The 23,941-nt window shown below is 36.3% G+C and overlaps 4 protein-coding genes across 4 annotated transcripts; 2 read left to right on the forward strand and 2 right to left on the reverse strand.

Annotated features, from left to right (window-relative positions):
- Window positions 1–422: 422 nt before the first annotated feature.
- On the reverse strand, window positions 423–14,278 carry LOC123680328. The gene is made up of 3 exons (XM_045618165.1): window positions 13,853–14,278; window positions 2,185–2,261; window positions 423–740 (listed from the first exon to the last, which is right to left on the reverse strand). Exons 1-3 carry the CDS (start codon window positions 14,181–14,183, stop codon window positions 504–506), a joined length of 645 nt encoding a protein of 214 aa, XP_045474121.1. The 5' UTR covers window positions 14,184–14,278; the 3' UTR covers window positions 423–503.
- Window positions 3,977–6,197, reverse strand: LOC123680326 (tigger transposable element-derived protein 6-like). The gene is made up of 2 exons (XM_045618164.1): window positions 5,744–6,197; window positions 3,977–5,646 (listed from the first exon to the last, which is right to left on the reverse strand). The coding sequence occupies exons 1-2, from the start codon at window positions 5,839–5,841 to the stop codon at window positions 4,155–4,157; spliced, it is 1,590 nt and encodes a 529-aa protein (XP_045474120.1). The 5' UTR covers window positions 5,842–6,197; the 3' UTR covers window positions 3,977–4,154.
- Window positions 14,279–14,288: 10 nt separating the features above from the next.
- LOC123680329 lies at window positions 14,289–16,623 on the forward strand. The gene is made up of 2 exons (XM_045618166.1): window positions 14,289–14,553; window positions 16,106–16,623. Exons 1-2 carry the CDS (start codon window positions 14,384–14,386, stop codon window positions 16,566–16,568), a joined length of 633 nt encoding a protein of 210 aa, XP_045474122.1. The 5' UTR covers window positions 14,289–14,383; the 3' UTR covers window positions 16,569–16,623.
- Window positions 16,624–17,873: 1,250 nt separating this feature from the next.
- Window positions 17,874–22,572, forward strand: LOC123680330. Its single transcript, XM_045618167.1, has 5 exons — window positions 17,874–17,970; window positions 18,026–18,039; window positions 19,658–19,776; window positions 21,220–21,482; window positions 21,847–22,572. The coding sequence occupies exons 1-5, from the start codon at window positions 17,961–17,963 to the stop codon at window positions 22,485–22,487; spliced, it is 1,047 nt and encodes a 348-aa protein (XP_045474123.1). The 5' UTR covers window positions 17,874–17,960; the 3' UTR covers window positions 22,488–22,572.
- Window positions 22,573–23,941: the final 1,369 nt, after the last annotated feature.

A 23,941-nucleotide genomic window follows, 5' to 3' on the forward strand; every position in this document is an offset into this window, starting at 1 on the left:
GAAACTAAATCTACAACATATGTGCAACACTTGCACCGACAACAAGAAGAGCTTTTCACATCTGTTCCTGAGACCGTCGAAAAAGTACCTGCAATGCAACGACCCAAGTGACAAGCGACCCTAAGAATCGATTAGATAAATTATCATCTTCTTCAAATTCTTTTAGTGGGTTGGTAATAAATTGAATAAGTGTTTTTATCCCTTTCTTTTATTTCCCTTATTTATCCTTGGCCGTGAACTACAGTAGTCACAGAATAAGGACCACAACCCACAAGTTGAACAAAAATTTAATCAGTTTTTCAGAAACCAGGAGTAAGTCTATTCAACGGCGATTTTCATAGCATTTCTGCAAGCAAATTTTTAATTGCCCAAACCGTTATTATATTATTGTAATAAACACTAAACAAAAATAACAAACAATGCCAATTTTAATTGTGTATTTTCTTCTGTAAAAACCTTTTTGAAAATTTCACAAATGCCAATCGATTCGACTTTGTCATGGATCAAGGTGCGGGCATAATAGGGGGGCATCCGGAAGACACTGCTGCCGAACCCGCCACTGGCTGCATCAGCCGAGCCGGAGGTGAAGACGTGGCGCTCAAGCTGGATAGATTGAACATGAGTCTCCTTCGGCTGGTCTGGAACTGTCGCAGGTCCCTTTGGATCTTCTCCAGTTCCGCCTGCTCCAACTGATCGATCATGAACATCAGTTCTCTGTGCGCTGAGGTCTCATTACCGCCCTGTAAATCGAAGAAGTAAAGAATAGGGTAGTGTCTTTTCTCTAATTCTGTGGTTATTCCGTTCATTCTTCCACATCTTGTAGAACAAAATCGTGCGAGAATATATCAGAAACGCACAGTTTTCATGGTTATATTTTATTATTCTATGTTGGTACTCCGAACTTTCCGCCACGGCTTTATCTGTCAATTCATCAATTTGCCTTAAAGAAATCAGTTCTGCCAACCAACATTTTTCAATGCAAAAATCACTAAATTATCTTTATGGAAATATTTCATTAATTTCAATGAAAATGCAATGAATTAGAGAAAATAATGTATAATACTCGTACAGAAGGCTCATTCTATCACTCGTTCATTCCAAAACTCGCCACTTCGTGGCTCGTTTTTGAATTTTGAACTCGTGGAAGAATATCAATGCCTTCTGCACTTGTATTATAAATAACTATACTGTTGGTACCCATGGTGCGATAAACTGCTAGGGGACATGTCACAACAAAAAAGCAGGATGCACCTAAACTAAAATGTCTGAAAATATGTGTGTTCACTGAATAGATAGAATTAGGGCCAGTTTTATAATCCATGCGAAAAGGCACAGTTTGGTAAAGACCGCTTCATTAGAAAATCGCCTAAAGAGAGAGCTTGAAAGAAGTTCGGTTTCATGAATATAATCCGACCGTCTTTTAGAGAAAGCTTTCTGTTATTCGCAAATGTCTAATTTTCTAGGGTTGTCTACTCTGAAAACTAGTAATTTATTGCTTGCATTTGGTAATATTCCATAGAACTTGGAATTTTGTCGAAAAAAAGAAGAAATATTGGTAAAGTATTCTGTGTACAAAATGAAAGTGAATGACACAAAAGACCAAGGTTATGTTTTGTAGTCATAGAGTATGCGAGAACAAAAAAAAAATACATTTTCTTGTCATAAAGGACTTTATGAGGAAGGACACTTCAACCCTTTTTCTAACCTCCAAATTGGATTATGAAACACGTTTCATTTACGAAGGAGCCTTCTCACGGAAAACTAGACTTTACTATGAAACTGACCCTAAGTGCCGTTATTCAATGAAAGTGCCATATATTCATGGAAATTATTGCGAAAAACTTCCATTTCTTTCCATAGGAGGCGCTTTTCAATGAAATGTCAAAATATCAATAGATGTGACAGCGAAATTTGATGTGAGCGCTATAGGAAACGTTGCGGAAATCAACTCAAGTAACAGTAACCACTTCAAAATCCAAGACGGTGGGCCCCTTTCAAAGTCGCTAATTTTTTTAATATTGAACGGACACACCAGAATTTTGAGACATATTGGTTTGACCTAATATATAATGACAATGATTAACACATTAAATGACACCTGATCAGATAACAGTCGGATGTCCTGCCACAGGCTGTTCTATAATGTCAGCTGACTTTATGCGAAATGAATATGAATTTACTTACAGCTCCACCACCTGCTGGGAGACGTTCTGGAACAGGTTTGCAGGGTGCTGACTGCATAGCTGCAGAATGTCCACCTCCTGAAGGAACAATCGTTTATAATGGTTTGTAGAAAACTTGAGAAGAAATGTTAAGGCAACATGACCGCATGTATTCTGGTCAAAAATGTATGAGCTTGAGTACCCTTTATTCATTTTTATAGATCAAATCAATTCGACGATCTTTCTTTGTCGCGAAGTCATCAATTATTTTCTCGAAAAAAACGTTTCCTCTGGCTAGTTCTTTAACTAAACCTCTTTCGATTGATATCAGTGCCAGGTTATTTAAACGGTCTTGAGACATCGTGTTCCTACTGAAAGATTTTATTCTTTTGAGCGCTGAAAAACTTTTTTCTACTGACGTGGATGTTGGTGGCAGGGACAAAATCATACAAAATAACTTATATAATTCAGGAACATCGGAAACAATATTATTTGAGAAAATGAATTCCGTAATACCATTCAGCGTATTTGAATTGCCGAAGATAGCATTGTCCGAGTACAAAATTTGTAATTCACGTTTGAGTTTATCCTTATCGAAAAAGTTTTTGTATTTATCGATCAAAGATTTGAAAGGTATTTCCGGAAAATTAAGAACGTATATATCAAATATCTCTTTCAAGTACAGTGGTTCAAATTTTGAACCACGCTTTTTTTGTACGGTGCAGGATGGTGGGGTAAAATTGAAACCACCATATATTCAGTCTTCTACCTAAAAGGGACACGGGTTTAAATCGTACACCACTATTGCGGACCGTTTATTGGGTTATACAGAGTATTATGACTAATTTTGTTTTGACTGGAAACGGTTGTTCATTCGAAAAATGCGTATGATTTGTATCATTCCGCCGCGGCCGGCTTACGCGATATTCTTTTAGTGTGAAAACGTTATTCTTTTGAAAGATACTTTAGAAAACTAGTGGAATATAGTCTACAGGACTTATTGAAGGTATGTGTATATTTTTTTTGGTTCTGTACCTTGATTTGGTGCGTTTTGAATCACAATTTTAGGTGTTCAAAAATTGTACCACCGTACTGCAGTGCATTATGAATAGAAGGAATGAACCTCCCTCATTCAATTTGGTCGGAATGTCAGTAGATGAGTTTTACGATGAAATTGAGCGAATTGAGAATGGTGACTGTGTTTCGATACCTTCCAATAATGTTTCGGACAACGACAGCGACTTGGAAGACGATACGGTCGAATTACTGGAAGAGGAGGATGGCAATGTAGAATTGAGCTTTCATTCAGATGAGGATGAATGGAACACAAGTGACAATTTGCCATGATGGGCATAAAAAAATATCGTCGGTGAGACTAACAGAAAGTACACATCAACCAATGAGGACAAGCCGCAGAAGATGTGCGTATTGCAGCACAAAAAAGTCAGATGTGAGAACAAACTGGCAATGCAGTGTATGCGAAGTTCCCCTGTGTCTAGGGAAAAATAAGAGCTGCTTTCAAACTTATCATAGAAAATTATTTTATGTACATGTTATTTGAAAAATAAAAAAAAGGCAGAATTCAGTTTTATTTTTTTTTCGAATGAAATCACTCACATAAGTATGCTGGTTCAAAAACTGCACCACCCTCTATTTTTTTGTCAATTGACTTCAGATTTTTTTTCAAGCTTGATTTACTGTCATTATGATGTAACGAATCAATATGTCCCATGAATCTTCGTTTTTTCGAATAAAAATTTTCTTGTACCGCTAGGGTTCTATTTTCACTGGAATTCCTGTACCGCAAAGAGATACAGTGAAACCTCCCAAGAGCGGACACCGTTGGTTCCAGCTTTTTTGTCCGGTCGTGGGAGGTGTACGCTTGTGGGAAGGTTCAAAATAAATACAAAGAGAAATAAAACGAAATGCATTTATTGAAATATAATATGTATATACTTTTTAAAGAAAAATGAATTGCAAAGTATGAAGCTGTTACAGAAACAGTTTATGTACATTATGAATTTCATTCAGAAAAAAAAAAGTAATCTTGGATTGTGTCATTTTTTTTTCTCTTTCAGAAAGTAGACGTGTTTGAAAGTGGGTCTCCAGATTTTTAACCAGTCGAAAAGCCACAAAATCTTCTTGGGCAAATATTTTCAATTCGCCAATCAATTTCAGTGCTTCGCTATTGGTTTTTATTTTGGTGCTTTCGGAAATAATGCAACCTTCTATGTTGCTCTCCTGTTCAATTCGATCTTCGTCATCTTTCTCTCCATTTTTATCGACAAAATCGGAATGCTCTTCAGTAGTAATTTCTTCGTCTAAATCAATAAATTCTCTATCATCCACTGTGTTGCACACTGCTTTACAGTTTTTGAAAAAGGTGGCTAGTACTGACAAGGGTACGCAGTCTTCTTCGTCATATGCCTCTTCAGAGAGATTCGAAGAAGGCCCATTTTTCTTGAATCCCGCTTTAGTGAAGCAATTTTGGATAGTTCTCTGAGCAACGTTGTCCCAAGCTGTTTTAATGAAATACAGTGCTTCCAGAATATTTATTGATTTCGATAATTCTGAAGCTGATGAAGCACTATCCATTTTTGATAGAACATGTTTCAGTATCAAGTCTCTGTAGAAAAATTTAACATTTTTTATTATGCCTTGGTCCAAAGGTTGACACACCGAAGTGCAGTTAGGTGGTAAGAAACATAGTTTTATATTAGTTAGATTCACATCCTTCGGATGTGAACCAGCATTATCCAGAAATAGCAATATTTTCCTCTTTTGGAACCTCATTCTTCGGTCCATATCTATGAGCCATTCCTTCATTATGACGCCAGTCATCCATGCTTTGGAATTTGATTTCCATGTAACTGGCAGGTCTTTGATTGAAACATTCTTAAGTGCGCGTGGACAGGCGGCTTTTCCGATTACTAATAATTTTTCTTTTTGACCAGTCATGTTAGCACAGAATAAAATAGTGAGCCTCTCTTTTGACATTTTACCGCCAACGCATTTTTCTTTTTTGAGTGCCATTGTTTTATCTGGTAGTGCCCGAAAGTACAAACCGCTTTCATCAGCGTTGAAAATATCTTCTGGTTTATATCCTAAAAGAAGAGATGGCAAATTTTGTAGAAATTCATTTACATTTTCTACATTAACATCCGCAGATTCGCCAGATATAGCTTTGAAACTTATATTATGCCTTGTCCTCCATTTTTGCAACCATCCATTTGAAGCACTGAATTTATCATAATTCAACATGCTTGCAATTTCTTTCGCTTTCGCTTTAATCAATGGTCCTGAAACCGGGATGTTCTGATTTCGCACTCGGGAAAACCAATCTAGACAATCTCTGTCAATTTTTTCTGGAATGTTTTTCAATCTACATAGTTTTTGCTGCAGACTATCACCAGATTGCCACATATCGCGAATTCTATCTTTCTGTTTCACAATTGCCGCCGCCTGAGTTTTACCTATGTTGAATCTGAAAAGATTCAAGAAAAAATTACACAACTTATCAAAATTTAAACTTTCTGGTTTGAACAATTGAACTTCTTATAACTTCGGAAGGAATGACTAACCTTTCTGCTAACTTGCGCACTGATGAATTCTCCTTTTCTGCAATATTTATCAGCTCCATTTTCTCTTTCAACGTCAGAAATCTTTTTCTAGGCGCCATGATTCTAATAACATGCGTTTCACTGCTAGCGGCACTGTGTAATACTGTGTATTGAAAACTAAGAACGTATTTGGGTTGTGACGATTATGAACGAAATGAAGGGGGTTCCCCGAAGTTCCTGTTTGCGCGGTTGGGTTAAAATAATACTACAAGATCGTCTTTGACTGGTGGGTACCAACATATTCATTTTTGGCCGCTCTTCAGAATTCCGTGTCCGTTAATGGGAGGTTTTTCGGCACCGCTGGGAAAATTGTGGTGTCCGTGTCCGTCCGATAGAGGTGTCCGCTTATGAGAATTCGTATAACAAGAAAATTGTCCCGAATTTCTCCGTTCCAGGGAATTTCTCCGTTTGTGGGGAGCGTCCGTTTATGGGGAGTGTCCGCCAAGGGAGGTTTCACTGTATATTAAAATTCACTAGTTCCAAAAAATGAAGTGATGAAATGTCTTTAAACCTTATTTCAATTTGAGTTATAATTAAATCCAGAATTTCACAAAAAAGCCGTTTCATTGAGCTGAATTTCGGAATCTATTTTACGTTTTCGACGTCAAGCACTCGGTGGCATTAGTTCTGGGAGTTTTTCTACTTCTGAATATAAGCGAATGTAATACTCATCTTCTGTGCGAAATTTTTTCAGAGTCGATAATAAAGAAGTGATTCTGGCGTTGCAATAAGTTAGATCTGATAACTTATGCTGGATTATAGAAAAAACGGGATCTGTGTATGTAAAAATCAAATTAAAAGAGTGGAGAATGAACAAAAATTCGAAATCATTCAACATTTTCTTCAGACCGGTAGCTTCACGTATTGTAATATCTTCCCATTCATCCAAATTGTCGCTGATATGATCAAAAACTTCAATAAATTCTTCTCTCTTATCGAATATTGTTTTTACAGCGCGAGATTTGAAATTCCAACGAGTTTCCGAGCTAGAGGGTAATCTTTTTTGGCAAATTTCGTCTAGAATATTAGTGCGTTTACATGATTTAGTGAAAAACGACGAAAATCCTGAAAGCTTCGAAAAAAACACGCGACACTCATTGATTTTCTTGGTCGAATCTTGTAACACTAAATTCAATTTATGTGCATAACAGTGCGTGAATAGTGCTTGAGGAGCAATTGTTTTTATTCGCGCTTGTAACCCATTAATTTCCCCCGCCATCACAGCTGCCCCGTCATATGTTTGACCTACTAATTTAGTCGCTAAATTGAAATCTTTAAAATTGTCCAACAAGGTATTGAAAATATCATTCGCGGTTCAACCTTTACTAACATCGAAAAAACCCCAAAATCGTTCGGATATTTTACCGTCTCGAACGAAGCGGAAAATTACTGACATCTGACAAAAACATTTAACATCCGTTGTCTCGTCTATTCCCCAAGAAAAGCACGCAGAATTATTTATTTCCTCGCGAATTTTCTCCCTCGAAATTTTGGTTATTGAATCTATTAAATCATTTTGCATGGTTTTTGACAAACCACAAAACACGGAAGACACGGAAGGGTCAATGAATTTTTTAAAATCTTGATCTAAAGTGGCGGCGAATGCAGCGAGCTGCCAAGGAGAAGCATGTGCGAAGGAGAACTGCGAAGCCATGTGCATGCAATTATCCCCCCTACTGAGGTACGGCAGGCCGATCTTACCGCGAGGCGCGAATGACAGAACCTTTGAAATCAGGATGTTTTCAAAGTTAGGAATATATTAATTATATTTTCATGATCAGAAAATCAATACCTAACTACTATCGAACGGCATAAATAAGTTTTTTTCTGATTAAGACGTAATATCCCATAATTAACCATTCATTTGAATATATTAATTATATTTTCATGATCTGAAAATCAATAGCTACTATCGAACGGTATAAATAAGTTTTTTTCTGATTAGGACATAATGTCTCATAATTAACCATCCATTTAATTATCAAATATTTGAAATAAACTGTGAAAAGTTGCTGCTTGACGCTCTGCAATAGGAGAACCGGCCTACCGACCCTGTGTATTGGGAAGCGACCTAACATCGAGTTGTGCCGTTCTACTGAGTGGTCGTATTCTGGGCGTTTTTCGTAGTATTTTTTCCTTTACGTAGCGCTGGTTCGGCCATCGGCTCTTGGCCGACCTAACGTGATGAGATGCTTTCAGTGACATTCCAGGAGTTGCAATTGTACCTATAATTGTAACATTTGTGTTACATTTCAGACCTAATGTAACGGTGTTACGTACAATTCTGGAATAACCTGTTTGGGGTGATGTTACGAAAAGTAACCATTTACGATTGTGGTTTGTTACAATTCATGAAAGGGAATAACAACGTTGGATGCTTTGGAAATCGAATATTAGGTGGGCCCGAAAGAAAATATTGGCCGGTATAAGTTATATTTTCCTGTTCTGAGTGGAAATATTCATTACCGAGGGAATTTGGATATCGAAATCGATAACTCCGATTGAGTTTGAATGAATTGAATATCTAGAATTATTTTCTATTTCCCGATAATTTTTGGGTCGGCCCGGCCGACCCTGCCGACCCTGACGAGCCGTCACTGTAAGGCAATGAAGTTATTTTCTTACCCAATATAGAATACTTATATCGGGTGTCCCAAGGTGAGTGGCCTATTAGATTATTATGGAAACTATTGATGGTAAAGATTTCAAATTTTGTGGATAGATATTTGGCCATGTGAGGTACATTTTTAAAATAATTTCACATTTCCAGTGTTGCCGGATGTACAACAATTTGGCAACAACTTTGTTATTTTAAATGGGACATCCGGTATTTCTATTTTTTTATGATACTCCATAAAATATTGAATCAATTCACTCTTACCTTTCCATCCCTATCTTTAACGGTTTTTGAGTTATTAATTATTTTTCGAAATTTTAGATCAAATTGGCGTATTACGAAAATGACTCTAGTTCGCTCAATATTTGAGATTTAAGTCTGAAATTTTGCAAGTCGTTAGATATTGATTTGATCTGTGTAACTGCTCTTGAATTATGGTTGTCAATAATACAGGATGGACCGAAAAAAATCATCATTTGCCAAGTTCCAAAATTGTAAAAAAGTCTATTTTTTCAAATTTGACACCTAGTTTATTTTTCAATTTTTGGAATCAGGACAACACACTCTACAATTTTTCTATTCACGTCCCTATACCTATCTCAACTGGATTCCGAGTTATATGCTTTTATTAGATTTCACATTGATTCAATAAGCGTTAATTTCTTTTGTATTGTTATTTTCTCTATGTCGTTCATAGATCGATATATCAATGAATCAGTTCAATCCATAAATGTCAAAATAAACAATTATTGCCTAACAGGTGTTTTGTTCCGAGGTTTTTCTATAAATAATGGCTCAAGAAAGATTTACACATATAACGCATATAACTCGGAATCCAGTGGAGATAGGTATAGGGACGTAAATAGAAAAATTGTAGAGTGTGTTGTACTGATTCCAAAAATTGAAAAATAAACTAGGTGTCTAATTTGAAAAAATAGACTTTTTTACAATTTTGTAACTTGGCAAATGATGATTTTTTTTGGTCCGTCCTGTATTATTGACAACCATAATTCAAAAGCAGTGACACAGATCAGATCATTATCTAACGACTTGCAAAATTTCTGACTTGAATCTCAAATATTGAGCGAACTAGAGTCATTTTCGTAATTCGCCAATTTGATCTAAAATTTCGAAAAATAATTAATAACTCAAAAACCGTTAAAGATAGGGAAGAAAAGTAGGAGTGAATAGATTTAATATTTTATGGAGTATCATAAAAAAAATAGAAATACTGGATGTCCCTTTTAAAATAACAAAGTTGTTGCCAAATTGTCATACATCCGGCAACACTGGAAATGTGAAATTATTTTAAAAACGTTCCTTACATGGCCAAATATCTATCCACAAAATTTGAAATCTTTACCATCAATAGTTTCCATAATAATCTAATAGGCCACTCACCTTGGGACACCCGATATATGTATCTGCCTTAGAACATATAATACGTTATTATTTATTTTGAGGTAACTACTGATTTCAAAAATTGGTTAATGTTTGAAATTAATTATAATAGCAAAATATTTGATGGCTAACAGACAATTTTATTGATTCCAGAAAAATTACCTTCTCGAGTGGGACTCGAACCCGCAACCTCCGAATCACTAGTCCAGCGCTCTCATCAAATGAGCCATCGAGAAGGTTGAACTTCATTGGAACTTTCAACATCCTAGTGATTTGGAAGTTGCGGGATCGAGCCCCGCACGAGGAGGTACTTTTTCCGAAATTGAAAAAAAATTTTCTGTTAGCCATCAAATATGGGGTGTTTTTTTTCGAGGTATATAAATTTAAGTTGGCATTAAAGTTCAAGATGGCGACCGATTTAACAGCTGTCAAGTGATTTATTCTCAGTTTGGTTTGGCAATTGCCAAACCAAATTGCGTTTTTCAGGCGCGAGTCTATTCACGATGATGAATTCATCATCGTGAATAGACTCACGCCTGAAAAACGCTTGCAAATAGTGCAATTTTATTTCGAAAATAATGGTTCTGAGCGGAATACGTATCGCGCACTACGTCCATTTTATTTTGTTTAGCGATGAAGCGCACTTCTGGTTGAATGGCTACGTCAACAAACAAAACTGCCGCATTTGGAGTGAAGCTAATCCTCAAGTGTATGTCGAAACAGCGTTACATCCAGAAAAACTGACTGTTTGGTGCGCTTTATGGGCTGGAGGAATCATTGGTCCGTACTTCTTCAAAAACGATGATGGCCAGAACGTTACAGTCAATGGTGATCGGTATAGAGCCATGATTACTAACTTTTTCAGTCCTGAATTGAACAACCATGATGTCCAGGAGCTGTGGTTCCAACAAGATGGCGCAACATGTCACACAGCTCGTGCCACAATCGATTTATTGAAAGACACGTTTGGTGACTAATTTCACGTTTGGACCTGTGAATTGGCCTCCAAGATCTTGTGATTTAACACCGCTAGACTACTTTCTGTGGGGCTATGCAAAGTCATTGGTCTACGCGGATAAGCCACAAACCCTTGACCATTTGGAAGACAACATTCTCCGTGTTATTGCTGATATACGGCCACAAATGTTGGAAAAAGTCATCGAAAATTGGACGTCCAGATTGGACTACATCCGAGCCAGCCGTGGCTGTCATATGCCAGAAATCATATTTCTCTAATTCTGTGGTTATTCCGTTCATTCTTCCACATTTTGTGGAACAAAATCGTGCGAGAATATATCAGTAACGCACAGTTTTCATGGTTATATTTTATTATTCTATGTTGGTTCTCTGAACTTTCCGCCACGGCTTTATCTGTCAATTCATCAATTTGCCTTAAAGAAATCAGTTCTGCCAACCAACATTTTTCAATACAAAAATCACTAAATTATATTTATGGAAATATTTCATTAATTTCAATGAAAATGCAATGAATTAGAGAAAATAATGTATAATACTCGTACAGAAGGCTCATTCTACCACTCGTTCATTCCAAAACTCGCCACTTCGTGGCTCGTTTTTGAATTTTGTACTCGTGGAAGAATATCAATGCCTTCTGCACTTGTATTATAAATAACTATTAAAATGTAATGCCACAAGATTATCTTGCGGATAAATAAAATTCATGCCAATCGAATAATCCATCGTTGTTTTATTGCATTTTAAAGTTCTATAGCTCTAAAAAAACACCCTTTATTATGCTATTATGTATCTACTGATTGCTAGTTTTAGATAAATGCTTAGTGCATTGAATGTTTTTTTAAGTTGCAGGTTCCATAACTCTTGATTGATATAAATAGTTGTCTGTAAAATATCTAAGTGTACACTTTAAGTATACAATAATATACAGTCTAAGTTATCTTATATCCGAAATAATATCAGTGTAGTGTCAATAAAAGATTCGAATTATCCCCAATGTTGGCTGTTCTCAGAACACATTGATTTTATGTCATAATAGTCACGATTATCTCACATGAAGGAGCTCAGAAGGTTTCAGCTTGGGAAGACAAAACCTAAGAGCGCATTTGATGAACTTTTTACGTGCAAAATTTATAAAGATATTCTCTGCTTTCTCGTCTTTCACTCCAAAAAAATAAGCTTACTACAGTGAGGTTATTACATTATTATAGGTCTTGTTACATTTGAATGCTTATTTGTGAATACCTCAGATTAATAAACATAGATATGTCATTTTCAGTAAGCAAATTTTGTCCCCGACATGAACTATCAAATTTGACAAGAAGTGCGCGGAAATGAAAACATATCAGTGATACGATATATCAATCAATTCGTGAGTTTCTCCACAAAGAACGCACTTCTTATGTCCCATTGTGAATCAAAGTTTCATATTTACTAAAAGTATATTGGAATAAATACCTATAAATATATCAGAAATTGAGAAAACAAACTTCAAGCGCGCCAAACGACGTTTAAAAACCGATGACACTCGGAGAGCAAAAGTTGCCAAATCTTAGATTTCAGCAGGTAGATACAGAAAATAATAAATATACTGCTTATTATAAATTCGACAATTAGGAAAAATATCGGATTCCAAATATTCAAATTTGCATATTTAATCGGGAATCACTCAAATAAATATATTTCATTCAATATAATCTACATTCATAATGAAATAGTAAAATTGTGGATATGAAAATATATCACAATCCGACAACGTAATCTAACCATGTTGGGGACATGTAAAAGTTGCGTATACTTCCTCTATCTATGTTTATTACTCTATGGTGAATACCGAAAGAAATTTATGAAGAATTCATGGACGATGGTACCAATTACGGCTCAGTACTGGTAGTCTTGTATCATGTAAAGAAAATTCACTTTCAAATGTGTCTACAATACGACGAATAGTGAGTCGATTAACTGAATCATCATGCAGTCTTTCAAAATTTTTCTCGGTATTCATGTATGCGCCTTGATATTTACAAAATATTTTAATAATTTCTGACCAAAAATTACCATACTCATATCATACTCATACTCATACTCTTATATAAAGATACTCATACTCATACTCTTATATAAAGATACTCATACTCATATATAAAGATACAGGGTGTTCTGATTTGTTTCCGACAAACTGAAATGGGTGATAGATCACATCATTTCAAGCAAAAAAGTTCCTATGAACATGGGTCGGGAAATGCTTCGTTTCCGAGATACAGGGTGTTAAAGTTGAAAAAATAATTCGCGTTTTCTTTAATATGTTTTGACTGCTTCGAAATCCTTTCATGAAATTATTCCTATTCAAATATTTAATTTAAATTCATTTTGAAAATTTCTAAGGCGAAATGCATGCGGATTTCTATTGCCCACTAATAAGTAGAAGTGGTATGCTATGTAATTGTTGTTTTTAAGTGTTCTGAATATTCTGTTTCCTGAAATATTGAGTTGTTGGGATGCTTTACGGATATTGAGTTTTTTATTTTCTTCCAAGGTCTGTAAAATCCTATTTCTCTGTAGATGATTTCATCTTTGTATGCTTCGTTCGGGCCTTTGGTAACCAATATCATTTTTCTGTATTTGTTGATAAGCTATTAACTTAGTTAACTATAATTATAATTAATGACATCTAAACCTAACACACTTTAAATCTGTCATTGTGTATAGCCAGTGTATAACCAGAATAATCATGTTAGATTTAGATGTCATTAATTATAATTATAGTTAACTCATAAGTTAATTTGAATTTCTCACCTCACAAAAACCTATGTACCAACTTTCATGCAATTATTTGGAATCAGTCGAAAGATATTAAAGAAAACGCGAATTATTTTTTCAACTTTAACACCCTGTATCTCGGAAACGAAGCAGTTCCGGACCCATGTTCATAGGAACTTTTTTGCTTAAAATGATGTGATCTATCACCCGTTTCATTTTTTCGGAAACAAATCAGAACACCCTGTATATTTGGCATGGATCACTGAGTCCCAAATTAAATCTATTCATTAACATCTTATAGTCAAGTTGCAACTCACCTCTTGCACTATATCTAGAATCGTCAGTCATACATTCACTCAAATTCGACATACTCGATGGATCGTATTGAGGAGGGGCAATTTGTGGACGCGATCCACAAAGGTAACCACCCTGAGGCAGACATTGCTGCCTCCCTTTGGACCTTCCATGGTGCATTCCCGTATATTCCTGTTCTTTCGCCAACCAATCCGACAAACCTCCTCTTACTCTGGATGGGGCAGTGTCGTAATAGCCTCGATCTGGTGAGACCTTCTTGAAAGTCTTGGATGACACCTTCCTACACCTTCTGACAGCTGGTCGTCTGAAGTACTTCTTAGTCGGATTTGGCATTGCTTTACTACACCGAAAATTTTGCTGTTGTTCGAATGATTATGGATGACAGACCAAAAAAAAAATGTTGATGTGTCATATTCGGGCCTAGATTTTCAATCAAGATGGCAGGAATTCATAGAGTAAATTCCACAACCTCAAAATTAACGTCAAATCAAATATTTGTTATTTAAAAACTAAATTCTAAGTTGCACGACACCATGACTCATCAGAACAAGGACAAAAATGTGAGGATACTGGCCACTCCATCGATTTTGAATAAGACCAATCCAGAAATATTTTCAACCAAGCCGAGACCTGGAGGTCTGATAGTGAGCCTCGATAGAGATGGTATAGAACGTGGAGACCACTCTGGATTGAGCGATATCGAGTAAGTTATAGCTTACTCACTGAATTGATCAGTGAGAACATTATTAAGAGCTCCAAACTGATCTTTCGGAATATGCTCTGTCTCTATTTGGTCTGTGGGTCTGTTTTTCTGAGACTGGGGTCAACATTATGCCAAAGCTTTTATATATGAACAGCTTCATTACCTGCATATGTCAGTAGGTTCTCAAGGATTCCATATTTTTAGGGAACAGTTCAAGTCAAATGGAGAGGTTTCATGTATTTTTTTGAAATTATTTACTCAATTTGAAATCTCTTCTCATGAAACCAAACACATCAGCCAAGATTTCATTACATCAGATAACATTCAGGAATTTAATCATTTATTCTCAACCCTGCTGAAAAATTTCGAAGAAGATCGTCTAGTGAAATAATCAATCTGATAATGTCCATGAGATATTGGCTATCAGTTCTCCAGGATTTAGAATTATCTTGTGCAGAAGAATGCTTATTTGACTGTCCAGTTTTGAACTTCTGCACAGTATGCGATCAGTTATGTCCTATTTGTGAAGACTGTAAATTACATCTGACGATAGGCCCATGAGGTACAGAAGGTGAATACGCTCTATTAGTGTGACGTTACATACCGCCATTTTTGGTTCTCCTGTCAGTATTTGGAATCCAAACAAATAAATTGTCATTTAAATTAGTACGGTGTCTTTGAAGGAATTGGCTTATTTTCATAAATAAGAGTATTTGAGGAACGATTTCGGTATTAACTGATAGACAGAAGGAACAAGGTTAATACCAGTAAGTTTGAATACTATATCATTCCCCAGATTTTGTAAAAAGCCGTGTTTATTAGTTGAACTTCAAGTTCGAACTTACTGGCATTAATCTCGTGCCTTCTGTCTATCAATTAATAGTGAAATTGTTCCTTAAATAATCTTATTTATCAAAATAAGCCAATTTCTTCAACGACAACGTACTAATTTGAATGACAATTTGTTTGTTTGGATTCCGAACACTGACAGAAGAACTAAAACGGCGGTGTGAGACGTCATTACTAATAGAGCGTATTACTGCCTTTAGGTGATGTTTTTTAAAGCCACTGAAGGATTCAAGTCCAGCAGGCATTGCCTCGATATCGTTTTTCGCAATTCGATGAGCTTTGAAGCTTATTCATTTCACTCAATAGCATGTTAGCATATTGCAGAATCCGTTGGTTTACTCTAATGAGATGTTTTATGGTATTATAACAAAAACAAGTAATATTGTATGTGCTTCCGTTTTGGGTTTTTTGAAGCACTCTTACAGACACCTAGTGGTTCTACAGGAATAGCTGAGATTTGGGCCCAAATAGAGTACTCTCCTTTGAACTTGATCCATGTATGTAGAGACTAGTATCTTAGACCAAACTTAGTTTATGCACTTGAACTATACTTTTTTTACTGCTTGATGTGTTCACCAATCTGGGGATATTTGCTCGCCAACCATTCACGAAGTTGCAATGCACTATTAGCGCCAATTAGCACTGTTAATATGAACAGACTATACATATCTCGAAGAACCCGCTAATCAATAAACCCTTCCAGTGTAACCTTGGACCTCTACAAGTCTACATCTAGAGAATACCGCCTCACAGCAGCTCTTGAAGAGAGTAACTGGTCGTTTGAAGATTCAGATGCAGAGGAAGACTCCTTGGCAGCACCTGATCCTCTGAGTGACTGTTTGGACATGTTGGCAGTCACCATAAGCACCGTTATGTTTTTAGCTGCTGACGCTGCAAATGAATTGAGCAGAGAGCAATTGAACTGGACCATACAGTACCTGAAATGCATCGAAGATGAGTTCGGTAATGTCCCACCGAACGCTAGGGGCATACTGAACCACTTGAAACATCTGTACAACGATGATTTGGACCAGTTTGCTGACAAACCAATACGCGTTGACGAACATGGAAGAGTTTTGGATGATGTTGATATGAACAAAACGGAAAGGACTACTACCAAAGTGACGCATGAGAATGAAGAAGAAGCTCCTCCTGCTGAGGAATGATTATGGGTTGTAGCCATGTTGTATATCTTTTGTTTAATACCACAACTTTTCATAATATGTTGTTTTAATTTTTTTATTGGTGTTTTGGAGCGTTTAATGCTTTGGTGGGAGTAGGGTTCTTGGTGTAAACCTATAACTCCAAATAATTTCTTCTTTTAATGCCTCTTCTAGTGAAGATTGGCGACAACTATGGCAAATTTTTCTCTTTTGGGTGGTGTGAACGAACAAAGTATATATAGCATTTAACTATCCGATCACGTAGTTTCATATAAAAGTATGCGTTACTTGGAGGTTATTTCATTATGTCAAAAGTTGGTTCAGCATACTCTATTCTTGATCTTATTTCAATGTCTGGGTCTACCCTGTTAGTTATCCAGTATCCCAAGTATTTGATTATGTTCACTTGTTCTAGGCAATAGCCTTCTAGAACCATATTGGCTGTTAAATAAGTGGTCTTCGAGATTACTTTCTTAAATTAGTTAATATGCCATATTATACCCAAGCCAGGCTATAGTCAAGAGTCCAAAGGTGTCTAATATCAAGATAGTGGCTACCACTCCTTATCATAAAAATATAAGATAACACGAGTATGAAAGAACTTGTGCAAATAATTGTTAGTTTATGGTGCAAGACCTATATAAGCTTACTGAAGTCATAACATGGTTTTGATTGGTTTTTCTACATTTTGAAGCAATTCTATTATTGGTTGAAATTCAAACTTCTCTATTCTCTCCTTTATGGTCTCGTGACAGGAGACTCAACGTTTCTCTGTGCTTGCCCGAGATATGGCATCGTGGGCTGTATGACACTCTCTATGCTCCACTATGGAGATGGAAGGTATATTTAGCAGAGATAACTGTGTTGCCAAACTGATGATTCCACCAGTGATTTCGGGATGAAACACTGCAAGCCTCAGAGAGAGGGCGCACCTTCCATATTGGCTCGAGAACACCTGGCCAAACTGTTGGAGTCAATGTTTTGCATTGACTATCGCCCTAGGCCGCATCTACGGTGCATGTTAAATTTTGATATTTTGGTCAGATACAGAAAACCATGTTCCATTGAACCTACTGGCCAGTTCCAACATTTGCCTAAACATTGATTGAAATTTAAACAATGATTATTTTCTAATTTTTCTTGAGAAATCAGAAAGTAATCAATGTTCAAATTCTTAATTAATGTTTAGGCAAATGGTTCAACTGGCCATTAGCATCTTGCATTCTAAAAAAATCGCACGAAAGCTTTTGAATATTGCAACTCTCTGGTCATAATTTTCAAAGAATATATGGCTCATCTTTGGTTTTACAATTTTGACAAGACTGTCAGAAGTGACAATTTCATAATAAATTTCAATTAAATTCCAGTACAAAAGAATACATTTACTCATTCAAAATGGCTGAAGGTACAAAAAATTTTAAACACATCATGTAACCTTCTAATATTTTTTTTTATTTCAGAAGGCGAAGCAGATGTAAGAATACATTTACGCTGACTAAAATAGAATGGCTCTCGTATCATTGTAGTTTCTAATCTTACTTTTTTAGAATTATTCTCTTTACTGTGATCATATGTCACATTAACACATTCCCTACTGCTTATTTGCATACCAAAGATAGATGAAGCCTTGTGATTACTTTTGGGTTAAAAATATTTTTAGTCTCCGATTTTGGAATTACCGTACGCAAAATGCATTTCGGACCATTCTTAACAACATTTGTTTTTTGTCCATCTATGTGTCCGCAAAACCTTGTAACAACCTTGATTTGAACAATTCTTATTCAGTTCGAATGGAATTTCAGAATTTCCGGATATAAGGTTTGCGATGAGCAGATGTAGATATAAAATTTCCTGGATCTCCATATCTAGTACTCTGATTGTGATGAAATTTGATATGAATATGTAGACTGCGACGTTACTAGTTATGTAAGAATTTAATCTTGTTGAGGAACTTTGGAAGCTGGTATTTAAGAGCTAGAAAGCATCCTCCTCCATTGAAATTTTTTTTTGTTCTCACGGAAAGGAAATATCCAGTAATATTCAGAGAAGAACGTGAGAATCGAGCGAAAGAAGGTAGGAATTGGTATTCTTCTTGAACTTCTGGAGGTTATATGCCTCTAGGTTCGTTGTATGAACAGGTCCTTGAAAAGAGATGTTTTGTTGTCTCCAAAGTGACTTCAGAGTGGTGTGAAGACTGAAATCTGAACGCCCATTCAATCTATAAAATAGATCCAGATCGACCAGTTTGTAAGCGAAGTTTTTGGAATGACTTTTAGCAATTGATCTCACGTGACTTTCACAAAAAAGGTTGCTGATAGTAATATCAAGCATTGAGATGGATGATTCAATGGTATAGTTACTCCTGACAAGCTTATGATGGGCACCGTTAGATCAGCTTTTCTAGAGAAAGGACATGCGTTGAACTCTATCAAGTTATTGGATCCCCATTTGAGAGTTTTTGCCAGTCTATATTTATGTTGTTGATATTTTTTTTCTTCTTCGTTTCTGATTTGGCGGGCTGGTATTGGAGCCGTAAAAGAAAAGAGGCTATGGAAGGTGCTATCATCCGCAAAGCTTCGATGATAAGTAGAAATGGTGTTGGAGCCAGAACTGACCCTTGCGGAACATCAGCAATCATAGGCAGATGAAACTCCATTGACCACTACATGGGTAGAGATGCTTGAGAAAAAACTAGTCAGCAGAGAACAAAGTGGCGAGGGAAGCCATAAAAATGAAGCTTGGCAAGGAGTCTCTGATGCCAGACTAGATCGAATACCCTGGAGATACCTAGTGCCAAGGCTAGGGTTTCACCATATTTTTCAATAGATAGCTGCAATATATGTGAGATGTTAGCATGTCAACAGCTGATCTCCTATGATGGAAAACACATTACTGAGTGCTTCATGAGCTCGATGTTGATAGTTTTCCATGATCTTTGAAATAATAGATAATGGAGCGATAGGTCTGTAGTTCTAGATAAGGTCTTTTTGCTTTTTTTAGGGACTGTTCGTACTCTGGAAATTTTTCAGTTGGACTAGAAACTTCCAATTTGACAAGTTCATACGTAAATTGAGTTGTTTATTGTATTCCAGCCGAATACAACCCCAGCTAATCCTTTTCAACCTGGGCAGGCATCAACACCAGTAAACAGTTCTTTCAATCCTGCTTATGCTTCGACTCCTAAGAAGAACATCCGTTTCATGGATGAAAGGTAAAGTAATATCCAATCATTCAGTGAAAATACATTATTCGATATCTTTTTGCTTTTCAATTATTTGTCAGGTTTCATAAAGTGACACCGTATTTTAATCAATTTTGATTGATTCTTCATTTTGGTGTGCCATCAGTTCAATTGCTACCATTTCTCTATCTTGTAACACTCTGTATTCACCATAAACCCTATTCAATCAATTATTCAATGATAACTGTTGTATTATAACAATTGTCATAATAACTAAAACACTGCGTGATTTAAATCTTCAACCTTCTCTGTATGATTCAGCGTGTAATAAACTGGCCTGTAGTTGGGTGTTAATGTTTAAAAAAGGGACTTATTAGAAGAGCGGCTTTCTATAGTTCCGGCCAGTACAGTTATTTTGAAATTAACACAATTTCTCTTTTATGAAAGAACCTTTCGTGCGTCCGGCTTATGCCCTAGGATAAGTCTTATATTTGATCTTTTTCTAGGAGGTGTTTCACTGAATGAGACCAAGTATTCTTGAATAACAAAGTTTAATAATTGATTGAAATAATTAATGAGAAAATACAGTCAATAAAATTTGCACATTACTAGCCTATGGCAAACACTCGACAATCTTGGACTATTTGGTAAATCTTTTCTAAGGAGAAAAATCAAACAACAATATATATAAGATTAAATTAAATATCCTTACCCTGGATATCACAATCACTGTTCAAATAAACCTTTCAACAAATTCCCTATTTGTACCTTTCCTGAAACCGTTCCCGAAAACCGACTTGAACTTTATTCAACTTAGAATCGAACTTTAACTCAGAACCGAATTCCCCTTTTGGTCCCACCTTCGAACCGAACCCCGAACTTTAACTCTAACTCTTAACTGTCTACCGAATTGAAAACTATTGTTTTTATAGTTGAATAATCGTCACCCTCCTTCTACCAAATTTTTCTAAGCGTCTATCTTTTTTCCTTTTGTCCAATCAGAGTGATTGTCCTTATGTACCTAGATTATTGGTTCCACCCCATGTTATGTACTATTGACGTGGGGTTGTACCGTTAGCACCGCCTAAAATTAGGAACCATTTTGAACGCACCGTTGGTGGTCCCTCCGAATAAAACAGATTTTTATGTTCTAAGTTTTGGGCCATTTAATCCTCCCTAGAGTTTTTACGACTAAGTTTTTATTGCTTTGACATCCTGTACAAATCTCTTGAAATTGGAACCTAGTTGTTTTATCGTGGGATATCGACAGTGCCAACCACCCTGGGGTGTTTATCTTAAGCCAGGATGAAGGAATTGATGCCTAATAAATGTAAGGGGTGACAACGACTTCGTTTGCGTTCACTCTACTGAGATAGAAACGGGAATTTGTTGAATATCCTTTCAATGAGCCTGTACTTATTGTGAATTATTATTCACATTCATTACAAGCGTTCTTCATTAATTTAATTTCAGTATATCGAAGATTCACGTATATCCAAGCTTGCCTGCAACACCCTACTCTAAGAAGAATATCCAGAACTACGCAACAGCCCTTCCAGTTATTCCAGATGAGGCTGCACCCTTCAGTCCAATCCTGTACACATTTAGGATACCAGACAGATGGCCCAAAATGTTATCTCATCTGAAAGTTAAGAGCCCCCCGTTTTACTTGCAGCTGGATCACGCCATTGCTGTTGTGTGGTGTATGTTTTGTCCAACTGCCAAGAAAACTTTAGGTAACAACTTCATCTGCATTAAATTAGTGGTAAAGAGCCTGTTATTAAATTGGAGCCACGAAGGGAAGAAATGTGATAACTTGGATGATATTGAGGATGCAAGTTTCATAAACATAATCTTCCTTTTCATGTTGAAGGTTGATTTTTTTCGTAATAGCATCGGCATTGTCCAAGATATTCAACAACTGGTTGTGTAGCTACTTGCAAAGAGGAGTGTATCAAAGTTAAAACCTGAGGTTTGGAAGAGCCTAATTTTCACTAATTCTTATATCTGTATCTTGGTCATTTTTTCCTCGTTATCATCCAAGTAATCATCCCTCACATATATCCTATTTCAGAACATGTGAATTATTTTTTCTTCTAGGTATCGCTCAGATCCACTGGGCTCTAAGCTTCCTCAACTCTTTGAATAACAGGAAGCACGAACGTCCAAAGGACGTCATGTTGTGCATCGACGCAATGGAAGACTACTTGATCGAACTTTACGCAGACCTCAGCAATAAGCTGGATCCTCTAAAGAACATGGAGAAGTCACAGCGAGAAGAAGAAGAAGCGCCGGTAGCCACAGAACTCCCCTTTTCCATGAACTACAGCGAGATGTTGCCCATAGTGCAACACGTGACTGAATCAGAGCTGTCAGGAGGACCACTGTCTAACTTTGATGACGTCTTCAGAAGAGAAATGGAAGGTTTGAAGGAGGTTGCTGGTTCAGAATCTGTAGAGTTGATGACGTCGAAATCGAGAGAAGCTGCCATAGATTATCTGAACGATACGAGAAGCAGGCATCTGAGGAACGTTTCCAAGGAGATAGAGAGGATTAGGTCTCTGGATAATCTGCTCCATGTCATAAATCCGAATGATGAGGATGCTGATAGAACGAATAGTTTGTTGATGGCTCTTTTGAGACAAGATGAGTCTTCAGATGTCAACACCGCTAATTTTACCAATGCGAATGAGTCTTCCGATGTAGAAAATTCTGATGACATTGGAAAAAATGCAGAATGAACGTTGAGGTGACCTATGCTAACTTCGTATATGATCGTATGTAATACAATTCTATCGATTAAAATGGAATAAATGTTTGATTTGATTCTGATTTATTATTTCTGATAATTCACTTGATTATACTCATCATCATCATAAAGCTTATCCCGTCCACTGCTGAACGAAAGCCTTCCTTAACTATAGCCAACTTTTTCGGTTTTGTGCTGTCTGAATCCAGTTTCCAGCTACCCTTTTTATATCGTCTGTCCACTGTCTCTACTTCTTTTTGCCTCATGTCTAGGTCTCCACTCCGTAAGTCTCTTCGTCCACCTTCCATCACTCATTCTCGCCACATGTCCAGCCCAGCTCCACTTGAGCTGTATGATAGCTTCAACTGCGTCTCTTACTCCTGTTCGGTTTCTTATGGTTTGGTTAGGTATTCTATCTCTGAGGGTAACTTTCAGCATTGACCTTTCCATTCTCCTTTGCATCACTTGTATTCTGCAGATATTCCTTTTTGTTAAAGTAAGTATCTCAGCTCCATACGTGAGAACAGGCAAAATACACTGATTGAAGACTCTCCTCTTCAAGCACATTGGGATATCAGTTGTTTTCAATACATGTCGGAGTTTACCAAAGGAAGCCCACGTCAAACATATTCTTCTTTGGATTTCGTGAGTCGTGAGTGAATTTTGATTATACTGATTATTGTTAAATATATAAGATGCACCGCGACCTTAGGGTGTATTCTGTCCTGGAAGAAGCCAGAAACTTCAAATTTTCAGGATATGACCTTTGGAAATGTGTTAATTTAAAAACTGCAAATTCGATCGAGATGGAAATCTGCATTTCGATCTACAGTGACAATTTCAAGCCTTTCAAAATTTCATATTGATCGCCTAATCAGAAACAAAGAAAATTCAAAAACAAAAAACTGACCTAAGGATTCAAGGTGTTAATATAGAATATCAACACGCAAAAATTTTCTGGTTAAAGACGGAAATATGATCATTGTTTCAACCTTCCTTAACGATAACAAAATAAAAATTCACACTCAATTGAATGACGATTCCAGAAATCATTTTCATTCAATTTCAATTGAATGATTGATGTCAACAAACCGTTCATTTCCTGAAATGTATGGCCAGCATTTTCAATCTCACGCAATTAAAGAAAAATTAAACCTTATTAAAAATAATCATTGAATAGTTAATGTTTTTGTGAAAAGTGGAAAATTTATTCATGTAGAATATGATATGGTTTTTTTCCATACTTACGAAGGCATTGTTCAAAAAGCAAAATACTATCTCGAGCAATATTAACAGAGAGAATGTGAGATATAAAATCATTTCTCATTTCATTTCTGCATTTAGTTACACTTGTTTTCTTTTCGAATTGTATTTTAATTGGAAAAATAAATTTAGATGTACCCCAGGGAAGTTTGTGTTAAAAAGGGGTCTAGCCACTAAAAATTG

The sequence above is a fragment of the Harmonia axyridis genome, chromosome 5 (genome assembly GCF_914767665.1).
Source record: "Harmonia axyridis chromosome 5, icHarAxyr1.1, whole genome shotgun sequence".
NCBI classification, from domain to species: domain Eukaryota; kingdom Metazoa; phylum Arthropoda; class Insecta; order Coleoptera; family Coccinellidae; genus Harmonia; species Harmonia axyridis.

Coding starts and splice junctions, on each gene's coding strand:
- LOC123680329 (XM_045618166.1), top strand. CDS start 14,384: ATGACTCATCAGAACAAGGACAAAAATGTGAGGATACTGGCCACTCCA. Junction 14,554..16,105: donor TCTGGATTGAGCGATATCGA/GTAAGTTATAGC, acceptor AAACCCTTCCAG/TGTAACCTTGGACCTCTACA.
- LOC123680330 (XM_045618167.1), top strand. Junction 19,777..21,219: donor ATCCGTTTCATGGATGAAAG/GTAAAGTAATAT, acceptor ATTTAATTTCAG/TATATCGAAGATTCACGTAT. Junction 21,483..21,846: donor AACTGCCAAGAAAACTTTAG/GTAACAACTTCA, acceptor TTTTTCTTCTAG/GTATCGCTCAGATCCACTGG.
- LOC123680328 (XM_045618165.1), bottom strand. CDS start 14,183: ATGCCAAATCCGACTAAGAAGTACTTCAGACGACCAGCTGTCAGAAGG. Junction 2,262..13,852: donor TTCTAGATATAGTGCAAGAG/GTGAGTTGCAAC, acceptor TTGTTCCTTCAG/GAGGTGGACATTCTGCAGCT. Junction 741..2,184: donor TCCCAGCAGGTGGTGGAGCT/GTAAGTAAATTC, acceptor TTCGATTTACAG/GGCGGTAATGAGACCTCAGC.
- LOC123680326 (XM_045618164.1), bottom strand. CDS start 5,841: ATGGCGCCTAGAAAAAGATTTCTGACGTTGAAAGAGAAAATGGAGCTG. Junction 5,647..5,743: donor GTGCGCAAGTTAGCAGAAAG/GTTAGTCATTCC, acceptor GAATCTTTTCAG/ATTCAACATAGGTAAAACTC.